Source organism: Parasteatoda tepidariorum, chromosome 8 (assembly GCF_982258835.1).
Source record: "Parasteatoda tepidariorum strain Cologne lab strain chromosome 8, Ptep-v5.0, whole genome shotgun sequence".
NCBI lineage: Eukaryota > Metazoa > Arthropoda > Arachnida > Araneae > Theridiidae > Parasteatoda > Parasteatoda tepidariorum.
In genome coordinates, this window is record NC_141762.1 from 42167060 (window position 1) to 42189427 (window position 22368).

Below are 22368 nucleotides of genomic sequence, written 5' to 3' on the forward strand. Positions count from 1 at the left end.
AATTAATATTTAAGAAGTTTAAAGGAAAAAAATAAGTTATAGTTTTGAAAAAACTAAAATTTCTCAAGTGAGATCTTATTTAATTATACAAGTCTTTTAATCATCAATAACCTTAGTGTAGCCCTAGTGCAGCGTATATAACAAAACCAAGGTTTTAAAATTTTTTTAACGCATTGATAAAACTCGACCTACAACCTTTTATGAATTTTTGAATGTCAGATTTAAAACTTTTTTTACTGAATTAATAAAACTCGGCATCTACAGCCTTTTTTAAAAACGTTATAACTTTAATACAAAGTGTACAGAGCTATTTTAACTATTCGTTCGTAGAAATTTTTTTACTGATACAAGTATACCTTTAATGGTGCAAATAATTGAAATTAAGTTTGTATCCTGTAAAAAGTGTTAATCTCGATGTGTTAAAGTGCTGTTCACCAAAGTAATTTATAATCTAGCGTACTTATGCATGGGTAATTGATGAATTTAGTCTCGTACTTCAAAATAATCTTCTAATCGGAATTTTGACTAAGCGATTTATTTTCAGCATAAAAATATTCTATTTCAGCAACAAATCTGCAATTATATTTAAAGGAGAATAAATGAATGTATATGTAATGTACTTAAATTTTTATATTAGACATTTTATAAGAATTCGAATTATGTCACTAGTTTTCGTCATTTTATTAAGGTTGTTGGTTTAATACGTTATTTATTTGACTCACCTTGCACAAATATTTTCTAATTTAAATACAATACTGGTAAAAGCGAACTTAACCGTGAAATTTTTCATTCAAATTTTTAGCCTTGATAAACTGTAATGAAAAGGTGCTGGCGGAATGTGGGTCATCGAACCATATAAATTGCCTTTTACGTAACTTTTACGCAATGTCGATGATGCTTGGCCGTTAAACCAGGATAACTTTACATAAAATAAAATAAAGACACGAAACCAATTTTAAAATATTTAAATTGGTTTCATGATCTGATTATTTTTATCTAGCATTCATAAAGTCAATTTTATAATCAATTTACTACCATCGTATCACCGTACATTAGCATAAATTATCTCTTTCTTTCCCTTCTTTTTATTCCATGATTGAGAAATTTAAATTATTCTACAAATTAAATAATTTTATCATATTTGTAACTAATTAAAAAGTATATTAAAAAATTAGTTTAATATTGAAAAACACAATATTCTAGACTAATATATAAAATTTATCAGTGATATATAGTTGAAACTGTCATCTTAAAAAAGAGTAAGTAATCTCCATTTCACAAAAGAAAAAATGTTGTTTTTATAGTATTTCAAGAAAATTTAGATCAGTAATTTTTTAGTATTAAAGGGGGTTACACGTGATGAAATATATACTTTAATCTAATTATTTATAATAGGATATTTCAACAAGCCAAAGGATATTTTTTTCGATTTAGGGAAAATCTCTGATCAAAACACAAACATAAAGAAAAAGCTACTGAATTTGCAGTTAATGGGAAAGATCAGAGAAAGTTTTTTATTGTTCAAGTTTGTCATTTATTGTTTTACAGTAATTGGTTAGTGTGTATTAAAAGAATATCAATAATGCACTGATCTTGTTTCAATATTGATATGAATTCCCCAGGCAAATATTTTAGATAGGGTTTGCTTAATAAAATTTGAGGGGGGGGGGAATGTTCAGTAAAAGTATACTTATCCGTCAGAAAAATTAATACCCAAGAAAGTTTTTTGTCTCGTCAACAATTTGCAGTCATGGGTACCACAGCTTCAAGGTAAACAGCGTACAGACACTCTGGAAATATATGGCTACATGCTCGCAGCCCTGTCAGCTCACTTTCGCCAGCTGTTAGCCTGAAGTAGTGTGGATATCGCCACAGTGGAGTTTTGAGATATTTTCCGACAAGGCTAGGTTTATCATGCAGTCTGATTCACGTCGAGCTTTTATATAGACAACGCCAGACACCCGTTACCATTGAATGACACCATTATGATGATGCAGATTTACTCCTAAGGGGGGAAATTATAGTAGGCTTTAGAACAGATCTGCATGCTCAAATCGGAACCATGATAGACCAAATTTATCGAGACATCATTCAGAAACGTAAATATGTTTTGGGATGCCATGGGTGCAGAAATTGTGTTTATTTATGACAATGCCCATATTCACCAAACATCGTAAACGAATTCCTTCAATCTGAAAATATCACTCGTGTGGAATCATTTACACCTGACTTGAATCAGATAGAGCATGTGTGGTACATTCTTGGGCGATTAGTTGCAGCCTGTCAAAACACACGGATGAAGAAAACAAGATAATATTTGGAAAAAACAACATTGTATATTTGGAATGAAACATTAAGTTTTGGGTATTAGAGAAAAACTAGATATAATCGTTAAGTTTTGGTAACCTTCTTCTTCTAAGAAGTCCTTTATGCTTTCATAAGAAAATATTTTTTGAGAATGTTCAACATGACCTTTAATCACTAAAACGGTTTGAAGAGTATAGTCTAAAAATAGATCCAATGTGCTTTGATAAGAGATCTTTAAAAAATTATAGAATCACAATGGTTGCCCACAAAGAAAATATTAAAAAAAAAAAACAAAATTGGAAGAAAAAAAAAACAGGATTTTATTTTGTCTCTACACAAAAGGCACAATGACTTGAGATCAAATAAAAGAAACACTATCACAACTGTGTAGCAACCTAAGCCATAAAAGCTGCCAGGTGCATCTAAAACAGTGGAAACAGTATCTTACACGATATACACAGTTCAGGTATAAAAATCAATTTTGTAACACTGCAATATTGTAAACATTGTTTGGCAGAGAATGTACACGAGCTGATTTCATAAGATTCACATATGTACACCTTGGCACTCTAACATAATTCATTATGATCATCTACTAACAACAAAATGACTCCAAGACAAATCACAATAGTCAAGAACAACAGGTGACATAGGAAAAAAAAATATTGTATACAAATTAAAGAAAGAGCTACAGTCCAGTTTTTAACTAGCTTACAATATAATTTATTCAAAGTACTCTAACTTTCATATACTAAAATGTTTAACACTATAAAAGACATCAAATATTCATAACTTGAAATAGTCTTTTAATGAAGAGTTATACACAGACATTATTTATTACATTCACATAATAATAAACCAAATTTTTGTGCTCGTTTCAAATGCTTCGGATAAAAAGAATTGGGTATGACTGTACTATTTTCACAGCTGCCAAAATTAGGCATTTTACTACTTTTTATTCAAGATTTCTATCCTGGTGTATCTTCAATTTATTTAAAAGTATAATTCTGAAATAAGGATGAAAAAGTTTAAAAAAAAACATTAATTGCTAGTAAAAGGGTTAAAAAGCTAAAAATATGTTTAAGAATTTTGTTGCTTTTTCATCCACTTGTTTTCGTTTATTATGAAAGAAGATTAAATCTGGTAACTTATAAATTCTGAAACTTCCAGGAGTCATATCTCAATTTTCATATAAGATTGTTTAAACTAATGACCATAAAAATGTCATGTAGGGCAAATGACTGATTTATTTTTATTTTTAAATTCAGTTTCAATTTAAAAAAAATGAATGCTTAACAGAGGAAAAAAAGTCATAAGTCATTGTTTGTATAGGATGCTTTGAAATAAAGGATAACTCTTATATTTTTAGATAAGATAATAGAGTTTATTTAAAGAGAACTTAAGAACCTAATAACAAGTTTCAGCACAGTTATATTTCTAAAAGTAATTTTTCATAACTATCAGGCATTTTTATTGTAGAAGTTTAATATAACATGCTAAAATCACACCACTTCAATAAATCAATGATGATTTTAGAGCATTTTATAAAATTCATTACAAACATAAATAAATATGCATACATAAATAACAATTTATGTTAAACTGTACACATAAATTACAGCATTTCACAATGCAAAAGACATAAATGTTGAAGAATCTCTTTTAAAAAAAAGCAGATCATATATATTGCAAACATAAATAACATACACCATTAACAGCTTTTAAAAAAATTATATAAGCTTTTCACAACAAGATTCTTTTACATAGTTTTATTAATCAAAAATTAAAATTATGTGAAACTCCACAAAAAGTGGTCATGGAATCTATTTTTATCAATAGAAAATGCTACTTTACCTTTTTTGGGTTTAAAAATAATTAAACAATTGTTAAATAAAAAATTATCTCAAAATATAGAGGTTAAAAGTAGTTTAAACAGTATTCATGATGTATGAACAAATCATTTGCATAAAGGCAGAAAAAAAATAATTTCAATTAATTTTTTGAAAATATAAAAAGGAATGTTCATATATTAAAAAAAATACAGGAAATAGGTAGAAATATTACAAATGTTTAACCATATCAAACCATATTGTAATTCAAACAAAGTGGGTGTAAAAAAAAATATATAACTTAACAATTTAAAAAAGTTAAATATTTTCTGAACTGGAAAATAAAACAAATTTTAAAAATAGTAATTAAAAAGTAAAAATAAATACAGTAAAAAAAACACATATAAATGAAATTAATAAAAAATATGTTGACAAAAACAGATTATACAAATTATCACATAGAATTTGTAAATAAAAAAAAACAGCAATTAAATTTAATTTCTACATAATAGAAATATTTATTGCAAGTTCATGTTATATATATTTATAAAAAAACGTAAAATGCAAGAGACAATAGTAAATGGAAACCTATCTAATAATGACACTGTAATATTACAACATAGTAAAACATTTTAACTGAGTGAAGACTATGTCAAAAATTAAAAGATAGTGAAGAGATTCCAGATTTATGTTTAGTTAAAAAAATTTTTTTCCAGTTTCTGAATCTTCAAAAAATGCATTTTAATAAAGTACTATCTTTTCTACCATTAAAACCTTTCTAAACATAATTTATTATTTGGTTTATTACAATTATCTATTAGTATAATTATATTATGACAGAAAAATGGTATGAAAGAAGTAGGTTATAGTAATGCTCTAAAAAGAAAGAAAAGATCATAGACAATAGTTAGTTGTTTTAGTCAGCTCTCTTTCAACAGTTGATTTAATTTCTTATAGGCAAAAATGTAATAAAAAAAATTATATCACAATAACTAAAAATTATAAGATTAGAAGTAGTATATCATAGAAAAAAAAAAAAACGCTAGAAAAAAATGGAGATTCATTGCATTGATTGAGAGACATCACTTATTGTTATATTTTATAAAAATAACTATTAATATACATCATTATCAAGCAGTTTTTAGTAGAACATAATGTAAAATAAACTAGAAACCGGATTTTAGCTAAGCCTATAAAGTAAAATTTCAAGTTTATACACAATATGAAGCAAAGAACTAGTAGTCACTTAGTATAAAACAGAAAAAAAAATTTATTTTGATGTATTTCTATTATTCTATTCTAGGAACAGAAAAACCAGGAGCTTCATCAAAAAAGGAAAAACTTAAAATATAATTTAATACAAAAATGATGGTGGCTTAGTAAAAGAAGTTTCATCAAAAAAATTGTCTGCTATAAAAGACAGATTTAGGATAAATTATAGAAGTTACTCTGGGTATTCCTTAATTACTGTAGATCTTTAGAATCTTTGCCAAATGTATTGTAAAAAAAATTAGAAATCGCAATTTAAAATTTACCATACAATCATGGCAATTAGTTAAGGTAAAGGAGAAGTTCTTTTAATAATAATAATAAAAAAAACAATACTAGCTACAATTATTGAAAATATAGTTTTAAGATTGGTTTTTGATGATTTTAATCACACCTCAATAATCTGATAATGATTCGTTAAGTTGATTAAAAGATTTACTAAAATTTTATTAAAGTCTTTTCGTTTTACACTTAATTTGAAACCCAAAAATGCATTTTTTTCCCTCTTCTATCTTGGCAAGAATTTTGAAAAATATATTTAAGCATTTTACCAAAAGAATGATCTGTAGATATTACATATATGACATAAATATCTTTAACTATCCTAATATCTAAACCTCTAAAATGTAAAGGAATAACAAGAATGTTAAAGAATTGTCAAAATAAATAAAAAGATCGTAAAATATGTCAAAGGACATAAAATCTGCCTATGAATAGATCTTTTCTTATTGTTCATTGGAATCATTTCTGAACATGAATGTTAATTTCATTCTATTAGATTATCATGATGCTTATGATATTATCATCATGACGCTAATTCATGAAAATCTTTATATAGTAATGAATGATTGTTAATTATAACAAGAAATAATATATACATGATGAGAATAGTTTTCAGAATTAAAAAAAAAAAATTCGTTAATTAACTAGTCAACAAATTTAGTTCATATACAGTTTAGCTGCAGAAAACAAGCTATAGTAAGGAAATTAGCTATTAATATACATTTTAATAAATAGTGATTGCTTTTCTTCTAAAGCATTTAAAAAAATTCTAAGTAATATTTTGAGGTGAAATTAGACTCTTTTTTGTAGATGGTAAAGAATGTGCATATCAGTAATAAAAATTGTTAAATGATTTAGAAAATCTCAATAAGTAATGCATTATATATTTTGTACAAGAATTATGTTAAAACTAAATTACAGAGATTAGTCTTTATGAATCTACCCAACTATAGTACCCTAAATACCACCAGAAATAGTAGTGTTAGTACCTCTCGAGAAAATAATAGAATTCCAATAATAATTAGAACACAAGGTAACAATGAAAAACAAAAAACTAAAAGCTTTCATTAATTTTTAAAAAAGAAATAAAAGTTTTATAAATTCCTTGAAAATCTGTATAAAAATTAAGTTTTAAATTATTCATTTGAACTTGGAATGTCTGATTTTTGAAGAAAAAACAATCTTAATTCAAAAATTAATGTACTAAAAATAAAGGGTATTTAATAAAAATAAAAGACAACAATTTTGAAGAACATATTAACTACAATTTCTGCCTTAAATGATTCAGTGTTGGACCTTATTTTCAAAAATGAACTAAAAGTCTTCAATCGGCTTAAGAAGATCAATAATTTTAAGCAACAGTTATTATTCTTTATAGACTATAACTGAACCTATTTCAACACTTTTGATCTAGCTTATGAGTAAAGAAATCTCTAATTGTGGTGCTTTTGCACCAATCTATGTGACTGGACATGATCTATTCATAATGCTGTATTCGTTAAGATATAACTTACTCTTTAGAGCTTTATCTTCTTAAGATCATAATCATTTATGTTTTTTAACAAGACTTGTTTAAAAAAAACATCACTAAAATATACATCTGGACTTTTCAAAAAATTCTAAAAAAATGTTCAAATTTATGCGGCATTGCAGAATTTAGGCATCCTTAAATCGAACTATTTATTTATTATTATTTTTTTTGCTAAAAATTATAATTTTTGGAAGGTCTCTAAAATCTTACCCTCCATAGATTTAAATTTTATAATCCATAGAAAAATTATAAAATGAGTACCACTCATTTAATAATTTTTCAACATTACTAACAGAAGCATAATTAAAATTGTAGGGACTTAAAATATTTACAACAGAGGTTAGTTAAAATCATGCAAATCTTTAACTTAGATTTATTAATAATAACATTCTGCTACAGTTTAAAAAAATTTACTTTTTTATGACTACATCCAAAATTTGAATGAAATTTGTTGAATAATACTTCAGCAATACAATTTCAAAAAGTTATTTTTCAAATTTTATTTCTTAAACTATTGACCAATTTCATTCAAGTTTAAAACTTCGCCATTAAAAATTGCATTGTTTGATAATCTAAAAATTTTTACTCTTCGCAATTTACTCTTTTCAATTTATTTATTCATTATTAAAATTTTCAACAAATTTTTGGAAACTATTGTAACCTTTCTAAATTACAGCTTCTTTTACTATTTTGAGAATAAAAAATCTACATTTGTCAGGAAAAAAGTTACGTTTATTAAAAAGAGATTGTTTTTGAGTTTAATTTAAAGATAATCTATATACAGTACTATTTAGTTAGCTTATTTCAAAAGTGCCCTTTAAACTATAAAGACTTTATTTTAGTACATTAGATAAAATTTTTATACATCAAATTGATATATATATATATTAGCTAAAATATTTTATCAAATATGAAAAAACACAGACATAAATTTTAAAATATAACTTTTTTCCTCAAAGAAACTTTCGAAAATGTTTTCCAAAATGGATGCATATTAAATATACATGCATAATAATCATACAAAATAAGATGTGGAGAGGTTTTTTTGATTCACTTCAAAAATTGTTACAATCATGCTTTTCTCTCTATTTAAAAAAAAAAATCTTACATTTTCTATGCTACTAGGCTAAAAAACAATTTTAAGTTAATTATACAAACATATATAATTTAATTAATGAATATATATTGTCATGTTCATAATATATAGAACAAGTATTTAAATTTACTTCAAAAATAAAAATACTCGTAAAAAATATTCATGTACAATTTATTAGAGACATACTTAAGTTATAAATCATACAGAATATTACTCAATTAAAAACTTCATTCACCTTAAAAATATACACATTGGAAATAATTGGAATTATTTCCAAAGTGTATATTTTTGAAGATGAAGTCTTTAATCAAGTAATATTTTACCGCTTCTGTTTCTTGGGATTATTAATGTCACATACGATTGCTCATCGATTTTTTTTTTTTACTTCCAATTATTTCAAACTTTTCTTAAGAATTTGAATTGCTCCCGTCAATAATTACATTGAAGATTTTCTATGATACACATATCTTACAATTAATGAAATAGATAGTGGAAAAGCCTTACAAATTCTGCACCCAAACTTAATTAAGAGCTCAAACATTTTCATATCATTTCAATGGAAATCTAACATAACGTTAGTTATTGAAATATTCAGTTTTTATAGTTTCAGTTTTCTGTAGTTTACTTTTAGAAAGATTTGTTTACCAACTAAAAATGCTGCAGAAACCTTCTCACAAGTAGAACTGTGTGTTCTACTAGACAGACACAAAATATTTTTAATTTCAAAATGAACACATTACAGCAAAATATATGTTTAAAATAAGAGCATAAATGAGATTCAATAAATAAATATAAGAGATAGAAAACCATTAAGCAGTACATTAGATTACCCTTAAATAAATAAAAAAAAATTACTTAAAGTTAAGATTTTACATTACCATACATTAAAATATTTAAGTAGTAAAACACCAATAATTGGTACAGCACAAACACACAATCTCAATGATCACACAATAAAAAATGTCTACACTTTATGATTGATATACATGAACATCAAAACTATGTAGTCAATTAAAAAACTGAGAACTCTAACTTCAAATTAGGAATCAAGCTGCAAACAATTTATTGAAATTTATAATCACACAACAAAACTGTTAAAAAATTACAATGATTTATCTTTATCATTGTGCCACATTTGTGCTTATACTCCTTGTCACATAACTTTATTTAAGTAACATTTTGTACTTACAAACTGAAAGAAAATTACCATCAAGCTATTAAAATTCAAAACAACCATATAAATCATATATTTCCAACATCAATCTTTATAAAATTGTGATAACATAACGCATTGCTATTAATTCTAAATATGATAAAAGCACAGATAGAGTGAACAGAGTACATAATGAAGATTAACTTGGAACATTATTGCAAATTTTTTCTCTCTCAATTTTCTTAATGTTTTGGCATAAAATTCAGCAGCAAAATAAACTTTAAGTAAAATAACATTCCAGTGAACACATTTTATAATCTGTTTTTAAAGTGAATCAAGCATATATTGTATAAATATTATTATAGCATATTCTGCAATTACAAATATTTAATTTTATTATTTTATTAGCAAGAATTATAACGATAAAAAAACAAATACTGCATAAATTTACTATAGATTCCATAATTGTTTAGATTTTAAATATTATGTTGTATTTGGCGTATTCTTATAAATTTTATGTCTTTTTCTATACTTTTTTTTAAAATTTAACAGCAAAATAAATCTTACTTTAATGTAAAACTATCTGACAGTCATGATGTAATTCATAATTATTTATTAAGCGAATGGAGCACATAACATAACTTTGTTATAGTAAAATTATTAAACTCAAATATTTAATTATACTGCAATAGTTGGCAACAAATATAAAAATTTAAAAAAAAAGACTGTCTAGGTTTACTTTAGATTTCATTCTTTGTTGTACAGATATTAAATATTTCATCATATGCCATAATGAGAAAAATATCAGCTTTGTGAATATTTGATAACCTAATATATATATTTAACTTTCCGTGCTCTATATGACTTATTAATAAAAGGCAACAGTTTAAATATTTTGTTGAAATATAATACACAATAAACATTATAAAGTTGTAACATCTGACCTAAAGTATACACTATGGAACATTTCATAATTTTAATTTCTATAGTTATATATTTATTATAAGCAACATATTATTTAACTTTTTAAAGGTTCTTCAAACAATCAAATTTAATTTTAAACTATTTAGAAGAGTAATATTTTTGTTCGAATCAGAATTTAGCAGTTCAAAAACATCACAGTATGCAGGACAGAGAGCTTGATGATGCTATCTTCCTCTTTCAGACAAATTACAGAATTCCAATTATCCTAAAAATCTGAAATAAAAAAAAGACTTAATTATGTGAAAATGATAACAGATGTTAAAACAAGCTATGTCATTAAAGTAAAAACAGATATTTTAACATGATGTTGCAATATTATGAGTGTGCAGAAAGATCATAATATTTACTTATGCCTGAAAAAAGCTAGGTTAATTTTCGTAAAACTATGCTTAAGTTTTAAAAAAAAGGATAAGAAAATTAATGGAATTATTCAAAATAATTCAACATGATTTTTAATTTTAATATGTTTGTAAAAGTTTATTGAAGATACCATTAAAAAAGAAAAAGGAATTAAAAAATATTATGCTGGTAATGAACAGCCATTTTCAATAATATATTCAGTAATTTGAAAAGTTTAGGTATAAACCAAAACCAAAATTTTGAATGTCACATATTTTTTTAACTTGACTAAAATACCTATAAAATAATCTACATGTATGGAGCAGTTTTTATATCATCATTCATTACACAAATTTATATATGTGAATAAAACTAACAGAGTTATAACATAATAAATATACAGGTAGAAGTTGCACTTAAATGATTAATCAGTTTATTACTTTCATTAATATTATTTCTTACTGTAAGAGCAAAAATACAAAAAAATTCCTACGTTTAAGTATTAAAGTTTTCGTTATGTTTTGGCATGTTCAGCATCTTCTTCCCAGCCATCACTATCATATTCACTCCCAGATTGTGAGTCAGAATCAGAAAACTCCATCGCTACTCTTCGGGCGAGAATGGAAGCAACATCATGCAATGGAGCTGCTTTCTCTACTTCTTTTTGTTTATGATCTTCAACCCTCCGTAGTTTTATACCTAATTGTAAATGTATTATTTAAAAGACATATTTAAAAAAAAAGGGCAAAACAAATATTTAGTTAAACTTTATTAATACATCAAACATTATTATCAAACATAAACATTATCAACATCATACTTTTTTAGAGAAATCCTTACAAAAGAAAAATTTAGAAAAATCTACATTATAGTATTTTCAGAATCATATTTTAAAAGAAATGAATAAATAGAGGATATATCTGAAGGACATAGTAAGCTATGTGTGCATTGGTTCCAATATATAGATATATATTTAAAAAAACTTAATACAATGGCAGAAAAAAACTGAAGTATTTTACACTAAGTTATTATTATTCTTTTCTTTTCAAGAGTTTCATACACTCGCAGTATAATAACATGGCATAATGGTTTAAATTCCCACATAAATAAAATTTAAGAATTTAAATCATGAGAATTAATTAAAATGAACTGATTTAAGTGGGGTTTGCAAAACTATTTTTAATTTGATTGAGAGTAGTGCACTTACATTGTGATGACACTATTTTTATCAAATCTAATTTAATCTAGTTTTTGCTTACATCCATATCCCAGATTTTAGTTCCAACATAAAAAAATTATCCATCTTCCCATAAAATAAGGAACAAAATAATTCATATTCAGAAACAAGATTTTGAAATATATTTCACATAAAGAAATCATTTTTGCTTATATTCTTACTTTTAAATTTAAAAATAGAAAATTTTCAAAAAATGAAAATCGTTTGTATACTAAAAAGAGACAAATTTTGATAGGAATAGACTCCTACTAATGTAGCAACATATTAGGAAATACCATTAATATATAAGTAAAATCCGACACACACAAAGTTCTAGTTATATGTGAAAATCTAGACGCTCAATATTTCTTATGTAGCATTAAATTCAGCCACTAAAATTAAGCCATTTTCTTAATGTTTGACAAAATTTTTTAAATTTTATTAGGAATTTTAAAATTTGCCAGCCTAAATACACCATACTAAACAGTTGTTTTTTGAGAAATTGTTCATAATCCGGACTAAGCAAAAAGGTGTGTGGTCTGTAGAATATTAAGAAGTAAAGGCAATATGAAAGAAGAATAAAAAGTGGTTTAATTGCAATTTAGTTAGATAATAAATAAATTATCCAGCTAAGATAATCAAAACATCATCATTATTTTTTATACATTTCAAATTATTAAATTTAGCTATAAAAAAATATATAAATCTGTAATTTCATAAACATTTGCTTTCAATAATAAATAAAGTGCAGTAATAATTTTAAAGGCAACACTCGAGGAAAACTACTTTAAAAAAAATTTATAAATTATATATAATAAATATAAAACCAGAAACAATTTATGAATATAAAACATATAATTTAATCTTGCTAGCCAAATAGTAATTTTGCACCTAATGCATTCTAAATAATAATAATAATAAAAGCAGACACCAGAAAGTAGTATCGGCAAAATAAATTTGAGTAAATCGGGTGACAACACTTTCTCTGCTGACATTTTCTACAAAAAATGCGCACAATTTCTACAAAAGAGACACATCTTAGTTGGTATTCTTTGGTATTTACACTCGTTATTCTTCTGCTTTACGTTAGCTAAATAATGAAATTTAAAATTTATTTGTTCTACAATAACTTGATGAAATCATTTTAATATTTAATAGCAATGACATCCTCACCTGGAAATTTGAAGTCAATAGAAATGAATTCTTGCTAAACATTCTATGAGTTAAAAAACTATTTTGTTCGATTTCTCAACAACATTAAACGATTAAAATTATATTTTTCTTTTCCTCAATAATAAGCAATTGAAATTTAAAATTTTTGATTTAAACTATGTTGGATTCTTAACTAGTAATAAAAAGTTAGAAAGGGAGAATGATATAAAAATCTTTTTCATTATTCATTTATACATAAAGTCAGTATATAAAAATCCTTGATTTTTTTTTCATAGCAAATATTTCATTAAATAATAAATATTTCTATGACTTTAACCCTAATGCATGAAATTAGCAGATGATTAAATAAATACCTTCTCTTATAGCTTGCAAAAGATCACTTCTTCCATCATTTTGACCAGAGAATTTTGATTTGGAGTTAAAATGTTCACTAAATTTACTAACACTTGATGTTTCACTAGCTGATTCAGATGTAATTGACACAACCTCCATATTTTGATTTTCAGAAATACTACCATTTTCAGCTATGTCCAAGACAAGATCTTCCAAGGGTGGCAATGGAGGAGGAGGCGGTGGTGGAGGATGCGATACAGGCTCTTCTCGCGGTAATGATTCAGATTTTGGAGATGTAGATGCTTTTTCTTTCGGCTCCTCGTTTGGAATACTTGGAGGTAGTGGAGGTGGCGGTGGCAAATCTACCTCCTCATTAGATTTTTCTTCCATAGTTTTATCTAGACTTGATTTACTTCCACTTCCACTATTATTACTACCAGGTGAGAGGTTTTTTGGACTATTATTTTTCTTCTCCATGTTTCCATTACCTTGTGGCTTTTCCTCATGACTGTGCAAAGGAGACATGATTAAATCAGAGGAGGTTTGAGATTCTTTCCTTTTTACAGAATTATGCAAAGGAGATTCGGTAGTGGTTGAAACAGGAGGTGGTGGTGGGGGTGGTAAGTTATCTCTTTGAGAATTATTGCGATATCGGCCAGTTCCACTTGACGGTGTGCCGACTGAAACAGTGGGTGTAGACGATCCACTAGAGCTTGCAGAACTAAGTGCTGGAGGAGCAGGCGGAGGCTGAGATGGCCGCAATGAATTGATACGATAAATATTTCGGGTAGGAGTTCCAGACGGAGAAGAAACTTGTCTCTCAGGAGTAGAAGCAGCATATGGGGGTGGTGGATAATGTTGTTGTGGCGATATAGGGTGCTCTGTATAGGCAGGCGGAGGTGGAGGATATTGTGGTTTTGAGCTGTCCGAATAAGGAGCTTGTTGTTGATTAAAGTAAGGAGAATGAAGCTCTAAACTGTTGGGTCTAATTGGTTGAGCATCCGGTTGAATTTGATTGTTGCCTATAGGAACGCCACTATAATAGTAATTATAGTTAGAAGGTTTAGTTTCCTTGGCCGATGATATATTTTGTTTGTACTTCTCTTTAGATGTATGAGGTTGTCTGTTCTTCCTATGTTTTTTACACTCAGGTTTGACTCTTTGGTTCGGATTCTACAAACAAAATTTGAATACATTATTTTTAGTAAAAAAGTTATAAATTCATCATACATTAATAAAACTCGTAAAAAGAAAACTCACAACAAATTTTTAGAATAAATACTTATTTATTAATTAATTATATATATACAGTGGAACATCGTTTATACGACGATCACTTATACGACGTTTACATTTATACGACGTTTTAGTGTGGTCCCAAATCATTCCTATTCATTTTATTGTAAAAATATATCGTTTATACGACACACAGAATCGGTTATACGTCGATTTTTAGATTTTGTTCACGTTTAATTTCTTCTTTATTCTTCATTCTTTATTTTTCCCGCGTATTTTAAAAAAGGGCGGAATTTGCCAATATGAATGATACAGAAAAGGGTGCCAACAAGAATGCTTGGATGACGAACGTAATTTTTACTAGATGACTGAAAAAACTAGACCATGTCATGAAGAGGCAAAAACGAAAAATTTTGCTATTCATCGACCAATGTCCAGCGCACCCATCGATACTAATTATTTTGGAAAATGTAAAAGCTCTCTTTTTTCCTGCAAAATGCACAAGCGCGCTTCAGCCATTAGATTTGGTCGTGATTAGAAATCTAAAATTGCATCATAGAAAGCAGTAAGTTCAACTCGCTATTCAAAGCATTGTAGAGACTAATAGCAAGAAAATATAATTAAAGGTAACATACATTCAAATTGCTCACTGCAATTTTTCTTCTTTGGTTATTTGTTTGTTTTGCATTGTCTAATTTAGAAATTTATGTAAATCAACACGTTAAACATTAAAATTAACTGAAAACAGAGTTAGTTTCAGTTTTAGAAGTAAGAATCGATTATACGACGTTATCGTTTATACGACGTTTTTCGGTGGTCCCTTCAGCGTCGTATAAACGATGCTCCACTGTATATAATATATAGTAAATATATATAGTAATGAAATATACAGCAGTTTAGCCTTATTTGAAAAATGTTGGCAATTTAGATGGGGAAAAACTATTTATTGCTGAAGAAATAGCTTACAATACAGAATTTATAGAATTTGATGATCAAATAAATGAAAAATTTTTGTCAAGTCAATTCTTGTCAATATCATATCCAAGTATTAGTTTCAATCAAAATATAGACAAAAATATATATTGCTTCAGTATTAGTGTGATTTTTAAACATAAAAACAGGGGCCTGTATAGGACAAATTTACTACCGTTTAGCGGTACCTTCACAAATTCAACTTTAGGAAAAACGGTAGTTTCGCAAAATACTTTTCCTAAAATTTTAATTTTGTATCCCGTAAGAAACGATAAATCCATATTTTTGTGTTGATTTTTTAATGTAAATCAACTTTAGGAAAAACGGTAGTTTCGCAAAATACTTTTCCGAAAATTTTAATTTTGTATCCCGTAAGAAACGATAAATCCATATTTTTGTGTTGATTTTTTAATGTAATTTTTAATTTTCACAAAATAGGTACCTCTCAGAAAAACCTAGACAGACCACTGCTAAATAAAATGATAACTTTTTAGATCAAATGCTTATTTTTACACAGTACTTTAAAAGGAATAATATTTGCATACCGTGTGTTAAATGAAACAAAGATTGATTTTTAAGCTAAACAATTTATAATTAAACAATTGTGTTTGATTCTAAAGATGTAGAGTTTATGAATAAAAATTTGACTTTTTAGGAATGATCATATTTTTTAATGATCTACTTTTTAAGCTGATTGGCTAAAAAACTTAAAACTGAAAATGATAACACCAATACCTTAACTTTAATTAATAACCTTAATGATTAAATTGCTTCAAAACCAATTAAAAAATGTGTTCAAAGTTTTAATTGGCAATTTTAATGGTAACTAAACTACTATCAAGAAAATGAATGCAATATTTACCTTTCTCATAGACAAATATATCTTTCACAGAGATATTAAAATAATTTTCTCCTTTTTATTATTAGGCATTAAAGTTCAAAGTATGTCATTTTTGTAAAAAAATATTGAGGAAACAACTAAAATGTTTAATGTTTTCCAACATCTGAACTTAAAACTGATTTTAAAAATAATTCACAATAGCATATTATATCAGCTCTATTTAGCCCAAGTTAAGTTTGGGCAACAATAGCGAGTTTTTAAAAAGGGGAAACAAATAATAATAAAACAGTAATTAGAATAGTAATAAATAGATTAATACCTCAGCCCCTTCCTTTGAATGAGAGACCTGTGAACAAAAATAACTGCATACAGTATATGTAAGCAATATTTAAAAAAAAATTTAAATATTTGAAGAAAAAAAAGGCTAATTGTCTTACAATACTCACAGTAACCATAATCAATAACTTAATTGACCAACAGATACAAAAAAAATTGCATCCAAACATTGAAAAATAAATTTATTTGAAGAAATATGATAACAGAAACTTCAAACAAGACAGTAGAAAAATTTATTTTTACTAAGTTAAAATTTACCTTTTTTCCACGATCATGTATAATTTTCTCAGTATCTTTCAGCATTTCTTGTTTCCAAAGATCAAAAAAGTAATTTGGATCAGTGTAAAATTTCAATCCATCTTTTCCATCCTCTCTGGAAAATACATGTGTGATAATTAATTTGCAAGAATTGAAAAAATTACAACAGAAATAAGTATTTGTTTTTAAGAATGTGTATTAACTTTATTTAATGTTAAAATAACAAACAAAAATTTTAACAGGTTGCTTTCTCGTTTTATAAAAATTCTCTTTCATATTATTAATTTGAGAAATTATTTGTAAGGAAAAGCTATTTCAGTACATTCAAGGTTTGGCAGTTTTTAAATGAAAATTATGAGCACAGCATTCAAGCACAGAAAACTTAACTACTTGGATGATTAATAAAAAAAAATTGTGCATGATATGAATATAATTTATTTCAAGATATTAGGGCACTTCGTATTCCATCTTCTTGTGCTGGTTGTAGGAGGACATGGAATAGTGCAGGAAAAGAGGTTGCACAAAGAATGGGGGCAGACTTAAATATTGCTCACTCAAAAAATGAGGTATAGTCTCCTGTATATATTTTTATGCTTAATTGAATAAAAACTTAATGTCTTTATCAAAGTGTACGATTGTTATGCATTTTTATTTTAGGTGCTCTACTAAACCTAGTTTCCATTTATATGCGTCTAGTACTTATATTATAGCAGGATTAAAATATTTTGGGTCTTTTGATAATCTAAATAAATTATCAAACTATAAACAATCTAATTGTCCATTACAAAACAATTCTTGAATCGATTACATAATTACCGCAGAAATTTATTACTTACAAAACTGAAAAACCGAGTAATATATTCATTCAGGATGAATGAAAGCAATGACATTTAAAAATTATGATACATTTTTGATTGCAAGCAAAAAAATTAATTGATTTAAAACTTTCTCCTAAATTTAAAAATCTACCGAATAGTATAGATGAAAACTAGAAAAAATAAATTAAAGAATAATAACTGTGTAAAGGAGTAGAAACTTATCAAGAATAAAATTAGTACTTTGTTATGTAAATATCAGGCACGCAATACAATATGCAGTTACAATACAATACTCTCAAAATTTCTCATTAAAAAAATTAAAAAAAAAAAAACAATTTGAGACAAATTTCTTTTTTTTTTCAGAAAAAAATCTAAGAAATAATTCTTAAAAAAAAAACTTTTCAGCTTGCTTAGTAACTTGATTAAATTTTAACTGAAAAGGATTTTTTTAGTTTGTCTAAACCATTAGAGGATGAGACACTTTTTAAGATTTCTTATTAAAAAGGAGGGCATATGCACACTGTCACCTGCACTAACAACGCACTTTTACTTTGATGAAATGCTGAAATTCAATTTTACCTATAAGGATTGAGTTTATCCAATGGAGGTGGTTTGTCACACATAAAGTATTTTTCTCTCATAGCTGCTGGCATAGATTCTCTAGACACCACTTGCTGCTCATACACGATGTAACTCTTAAATGCTTTTCTCATGTGTATATCATGCAAAGAAACTGTAGGTAAAACAAAACATCTATTATTGATAAAAATTACTTCCAAACTTATTATATTATTTTTTAAACGAGTTTTATGATAAAAAAATGCTTCATTATAGATTAGGTGTTTGCATGTTCTTTTAATACAGAAAATATTGGGACATATTGGTGCAATACTATATTAGCTGCACTGTTTGATTGTTCCAAATAAGAGATGGCACTATGCTTTGTAAGAAAAATTTCATTACCATCTACACAATATTAACTACAATTGTGTCCAACAACACATCCATTTACAATTCACTATTATCAAATTAAATTAAAAATCCATTTTTTACTTATCAAACATAAATTTTTTTACTACATTTTTAATTTATTACTTTCAAAGTGATGTTTCACAAGAACCTTGATTATCCAAATCTCTTTTATCTGAATACTTTTGTGAACCAAAATTTCTTTTTGAAAGTTTTAATTAATGTTATTCATTCTCTTCCTTTTGCCATTAGTTAAGTGCTTAAAGAGAAAAAAAAACTTCTTCACTTTAGTTATTTTAAATAATTTTTTAGGTATTGCACTCCAAATAATATGGTATACTAACTAAAAAATAGCAAAAAAGACTTTGCTCTTGAATAAATATACAAATGTTATAAACAATAAACTAATAACTTTCAGTGAACAGAAAAAATAAGAATGAAATTTGAGTCAGGGTTCACACTTAATGTCATCTCTTTTTCTTGAATATTTTGAGTCATAATTCTAAAGAATAATACATAGAATCATGCAATGCATCAGTTAAAATATGATAATAGTATTTGTAGATAAAAAAAGAACACCAATAAAACTTTAAAAGCATAAAAAATTACATGCATTATTATAAATACAGCATTATCAGTCCTACATATTATCTAGTCATATAATATTGTGATAAACTCATATTTATTCCTACAAATCAAATTCTCAAGTTTAAATAATCCTAAACAGTTTAAAGAATTTTAAACAAAAGATTATTTATCATTAACCAGCAACAAACTTTAAAAAAAACACTTATACCTTTAGTTCAGAAAATAAATCAGAATTTTCATTAAAGTAATGATAGCATCCTAAAAAATTATTCAAACATTATTATATTTCTATAAAGTATGAATTCATGATTTTTTCAAACCATAATGGCCTGCAACAGCAGAAGTGACCTTATCACACATTTGCGTTGGAGAATTAAAAATTTTGGTAGAAAAAATAAAAAAATTTAAAATTTTAATAGTATAAAATGTTTTAATAGTATAAAAGACAAAGAAATTTTAAGTTTCCAAGGCTTTTAACAAAAATTTTAAATTTCTCAAATTGTTTTTAAAGCTAATTTTAAATATCTTGAGTTTTTTTTAGTCATATGAATTTTGCTAGATTGGTCCGATGGAACTAATAATTAAATTCACGAAACAGAACAAGAGAATAAAGTCAATGAAAAATTAAAAACAATATTATAATTCGTATTCAACGAAGAAAGCAAAATATTAAATAAAAAAAAAAAACTAATAAAGAAAAAAAAGGTAAAACCTTCTTCAACAGTCGAATCTAACTGGGTGACTTTGACAGCCAAACGATCTATGCGTCCTTGTAAAGATGTTGCTCTTGCTACAATAGATGAAGATTCCCTGAACAAACTGCTAAATAAATCTTCAGCATGTTTAGATAAAGATGACAACTGCCGAATAATGTTAGCTAATGTTCCATTAGTAACACATTCCAACTCATTTGGCACATCCACTGCAAGAGTACCTTGTTCATCAAGAGGTAGAGTATTTCTGCACACATGAACAGGCTCTATTACTCTTTGTAAGAATGGCATCACTCATAACAGAAACTTCCTATAAAGTAGATTTCAAAAATTTAGTATAATGTGATAATTTTATCAAACTTAATTTGAAAACATCTTAAAATGAAGTAAGTATCTATCTTTTTTCAATTTCCAGTTTTTAGACTTATTTACAAAATTAAAATATTTAAATAGTGAAAATTCATCAACAGAGATTAATTTAAAACAAAATTTCATTCCTTTTTTATTAGCTGAACTTAATATCCATTAGATTCATTATTAAAAAATTAGATTAAGATAATTAAGTTAGGCAAAATAAAATTTAAATCAATTATATTCATTATTTAAAAATTGTAAAACAAATATTCAGTATAGTTAGAAAAATTATGAATGAGTTAAAAAAATTTAGATTAAGATAATTAATTTAGGTTAGATAAAATTTAGTTTAAGTTTAAACAACTAACATTTACACTAATCTCTCATATGTCACCAACACATTTGTAAATAGACAGGAACGAAGCATTTTAATAAATGTAAAGTAAATGCAAACTAATCAAAAAGTTATAATTTTCCAAAGTTATATAATTAATCAAAAGCTATAGTTACTGCAAAAGTTAAGTATTTATCATAATTTGAAAATATTGAAACTTAAATACATTTTATTTAAAATAAAATATATATTTATTTAAAATAAAATAAAATAAAATTTTATTTAAAATAAAATAAAATGTATGTATAAAATGCATAAAGAAAATAGCTCAACATTTAAACTAACATGTCATATGATATCAGAAACACTTTTGTAAATAGATAGAAAAGAAGCATTTCATAGAATATATAGTAATTTACAAACTAATAAAAAGCTATAATTAGCCAAAGTCATAATATTTGAAATAATTAAGGAAAAGATTATTATAAACTTTTTATCTTCATACAATGCATCAATGTATCCAAACAAAGACGTTTATGGCAATAGGAAATGTTTAAATGCCTCATAAGACAGGAAAGAACAATTTGACACCTAGATTAAAACTGTTCAACCATTAGATATGCTTCATTTAATATCAGCAATTCAGATACTTCAACTTTTTCTAGTTGAGTAAGCTTTCCATATAAAAAAAACTGAAGATATTAATTAAATATTGATAAAATCAGAGAGAATACGGCAAAAAATAGTGAAAATAAAGTCGGAAAGACAGATTGTGTTTTCCTGTTGAAGAAATGCTACTATTTATTATTTTACTCAGTCAATAAAATTAATACTTAAAACTTGGAATTTCCATACAATGATTCAAACAATTTAAATTAAGTTCATTTAACTAAGGTTTAAACTCTTCAGTTCTGAGGTGATTTTAAATCTCATGCTAGGATCACATTTTAAACTGATCAAAATTTGAAACAAAATTACATTTGCGTTCAAAACAAATTGAAGAAAAATGAAGATGATTACTTAAGCTAATCAAATCATAACCGAAAAACATAAATTAATACTCAATGACCTAATATGTATTGGAATGTTTAGATAAAATAAATTAGTTGAGTTATCTAAGGTGTCCCATATAATCGATAGATTATATAGCTGAATGTTTAAAGTTAGCTATTTTTGTATGTTACTCGAGTTTAAACTAGATATATAGAGGTTAATATATTTTTTTAACGTTTACAAACTATATTTTATGGATAATGAAATGACTATTAGCCTACCAGCAAAATTAAAGTTTTTGTTTGTTTACAAACTGCTCGAAAGAAGATATGCAGTTCTATTTCCACTTTTCTCCTCCTTGCCGCATTTCTTTGTCGACCATTGAGTTGAGAGGAACTACAAGCTGAGAAAAAAGAATTTTTTTTTTTATTGCGAGTAAAATTA

At 26.0% G+C, this 22368-nt stretch overlaps 1 protein-coding gene across 2 annotated transcripts; it reads right to left on the bottom strand.

The window, feature by feature from the left end:
- Window positions 1-8879: 8879 nt before the first annotated feature.
- Window positions 8880-22314, bottom strand: LOC107456871 (uncharacterized). Of its 2 annotated transcripts, XM_016074843.4 has the most exons (8): window positions 22206-22314; window positions 20243-20553; window positions 18553-18706; window positions 17156-17270; window positions 16881-16907; window positions 13533-14685; window positions 11284-11489; window positions 8880-10664 (listed from the first exon to the last, which is right to left on the bottom strand). In XM_016074843.4, the coding sequence occupies exons 2-7, from the start codon at window positions 20532-20534 to the stop codon at window positions 11305-11307; spliced, it is 1926 nt and encodes a 641-aa protein (XP_015930329.1). In that variant the 5' UTR covers window positions 20535-20553; window positions 22206-22314; the 3' UTR covers window positions 8880-10664; window positions 11284-11304. The 2 variants fall into 2 exon arrangements, with proteins under 2 accessions (XP_015930329.1, XP_015930338.1); XM_016074852.4 differs by lacking the exon at window positions 16881-16907 and having other exon boundaries at window positions 22206-22308.
- Between the last annotated feature and the right edge of the window lie 54 nt (window positions 22315-22368).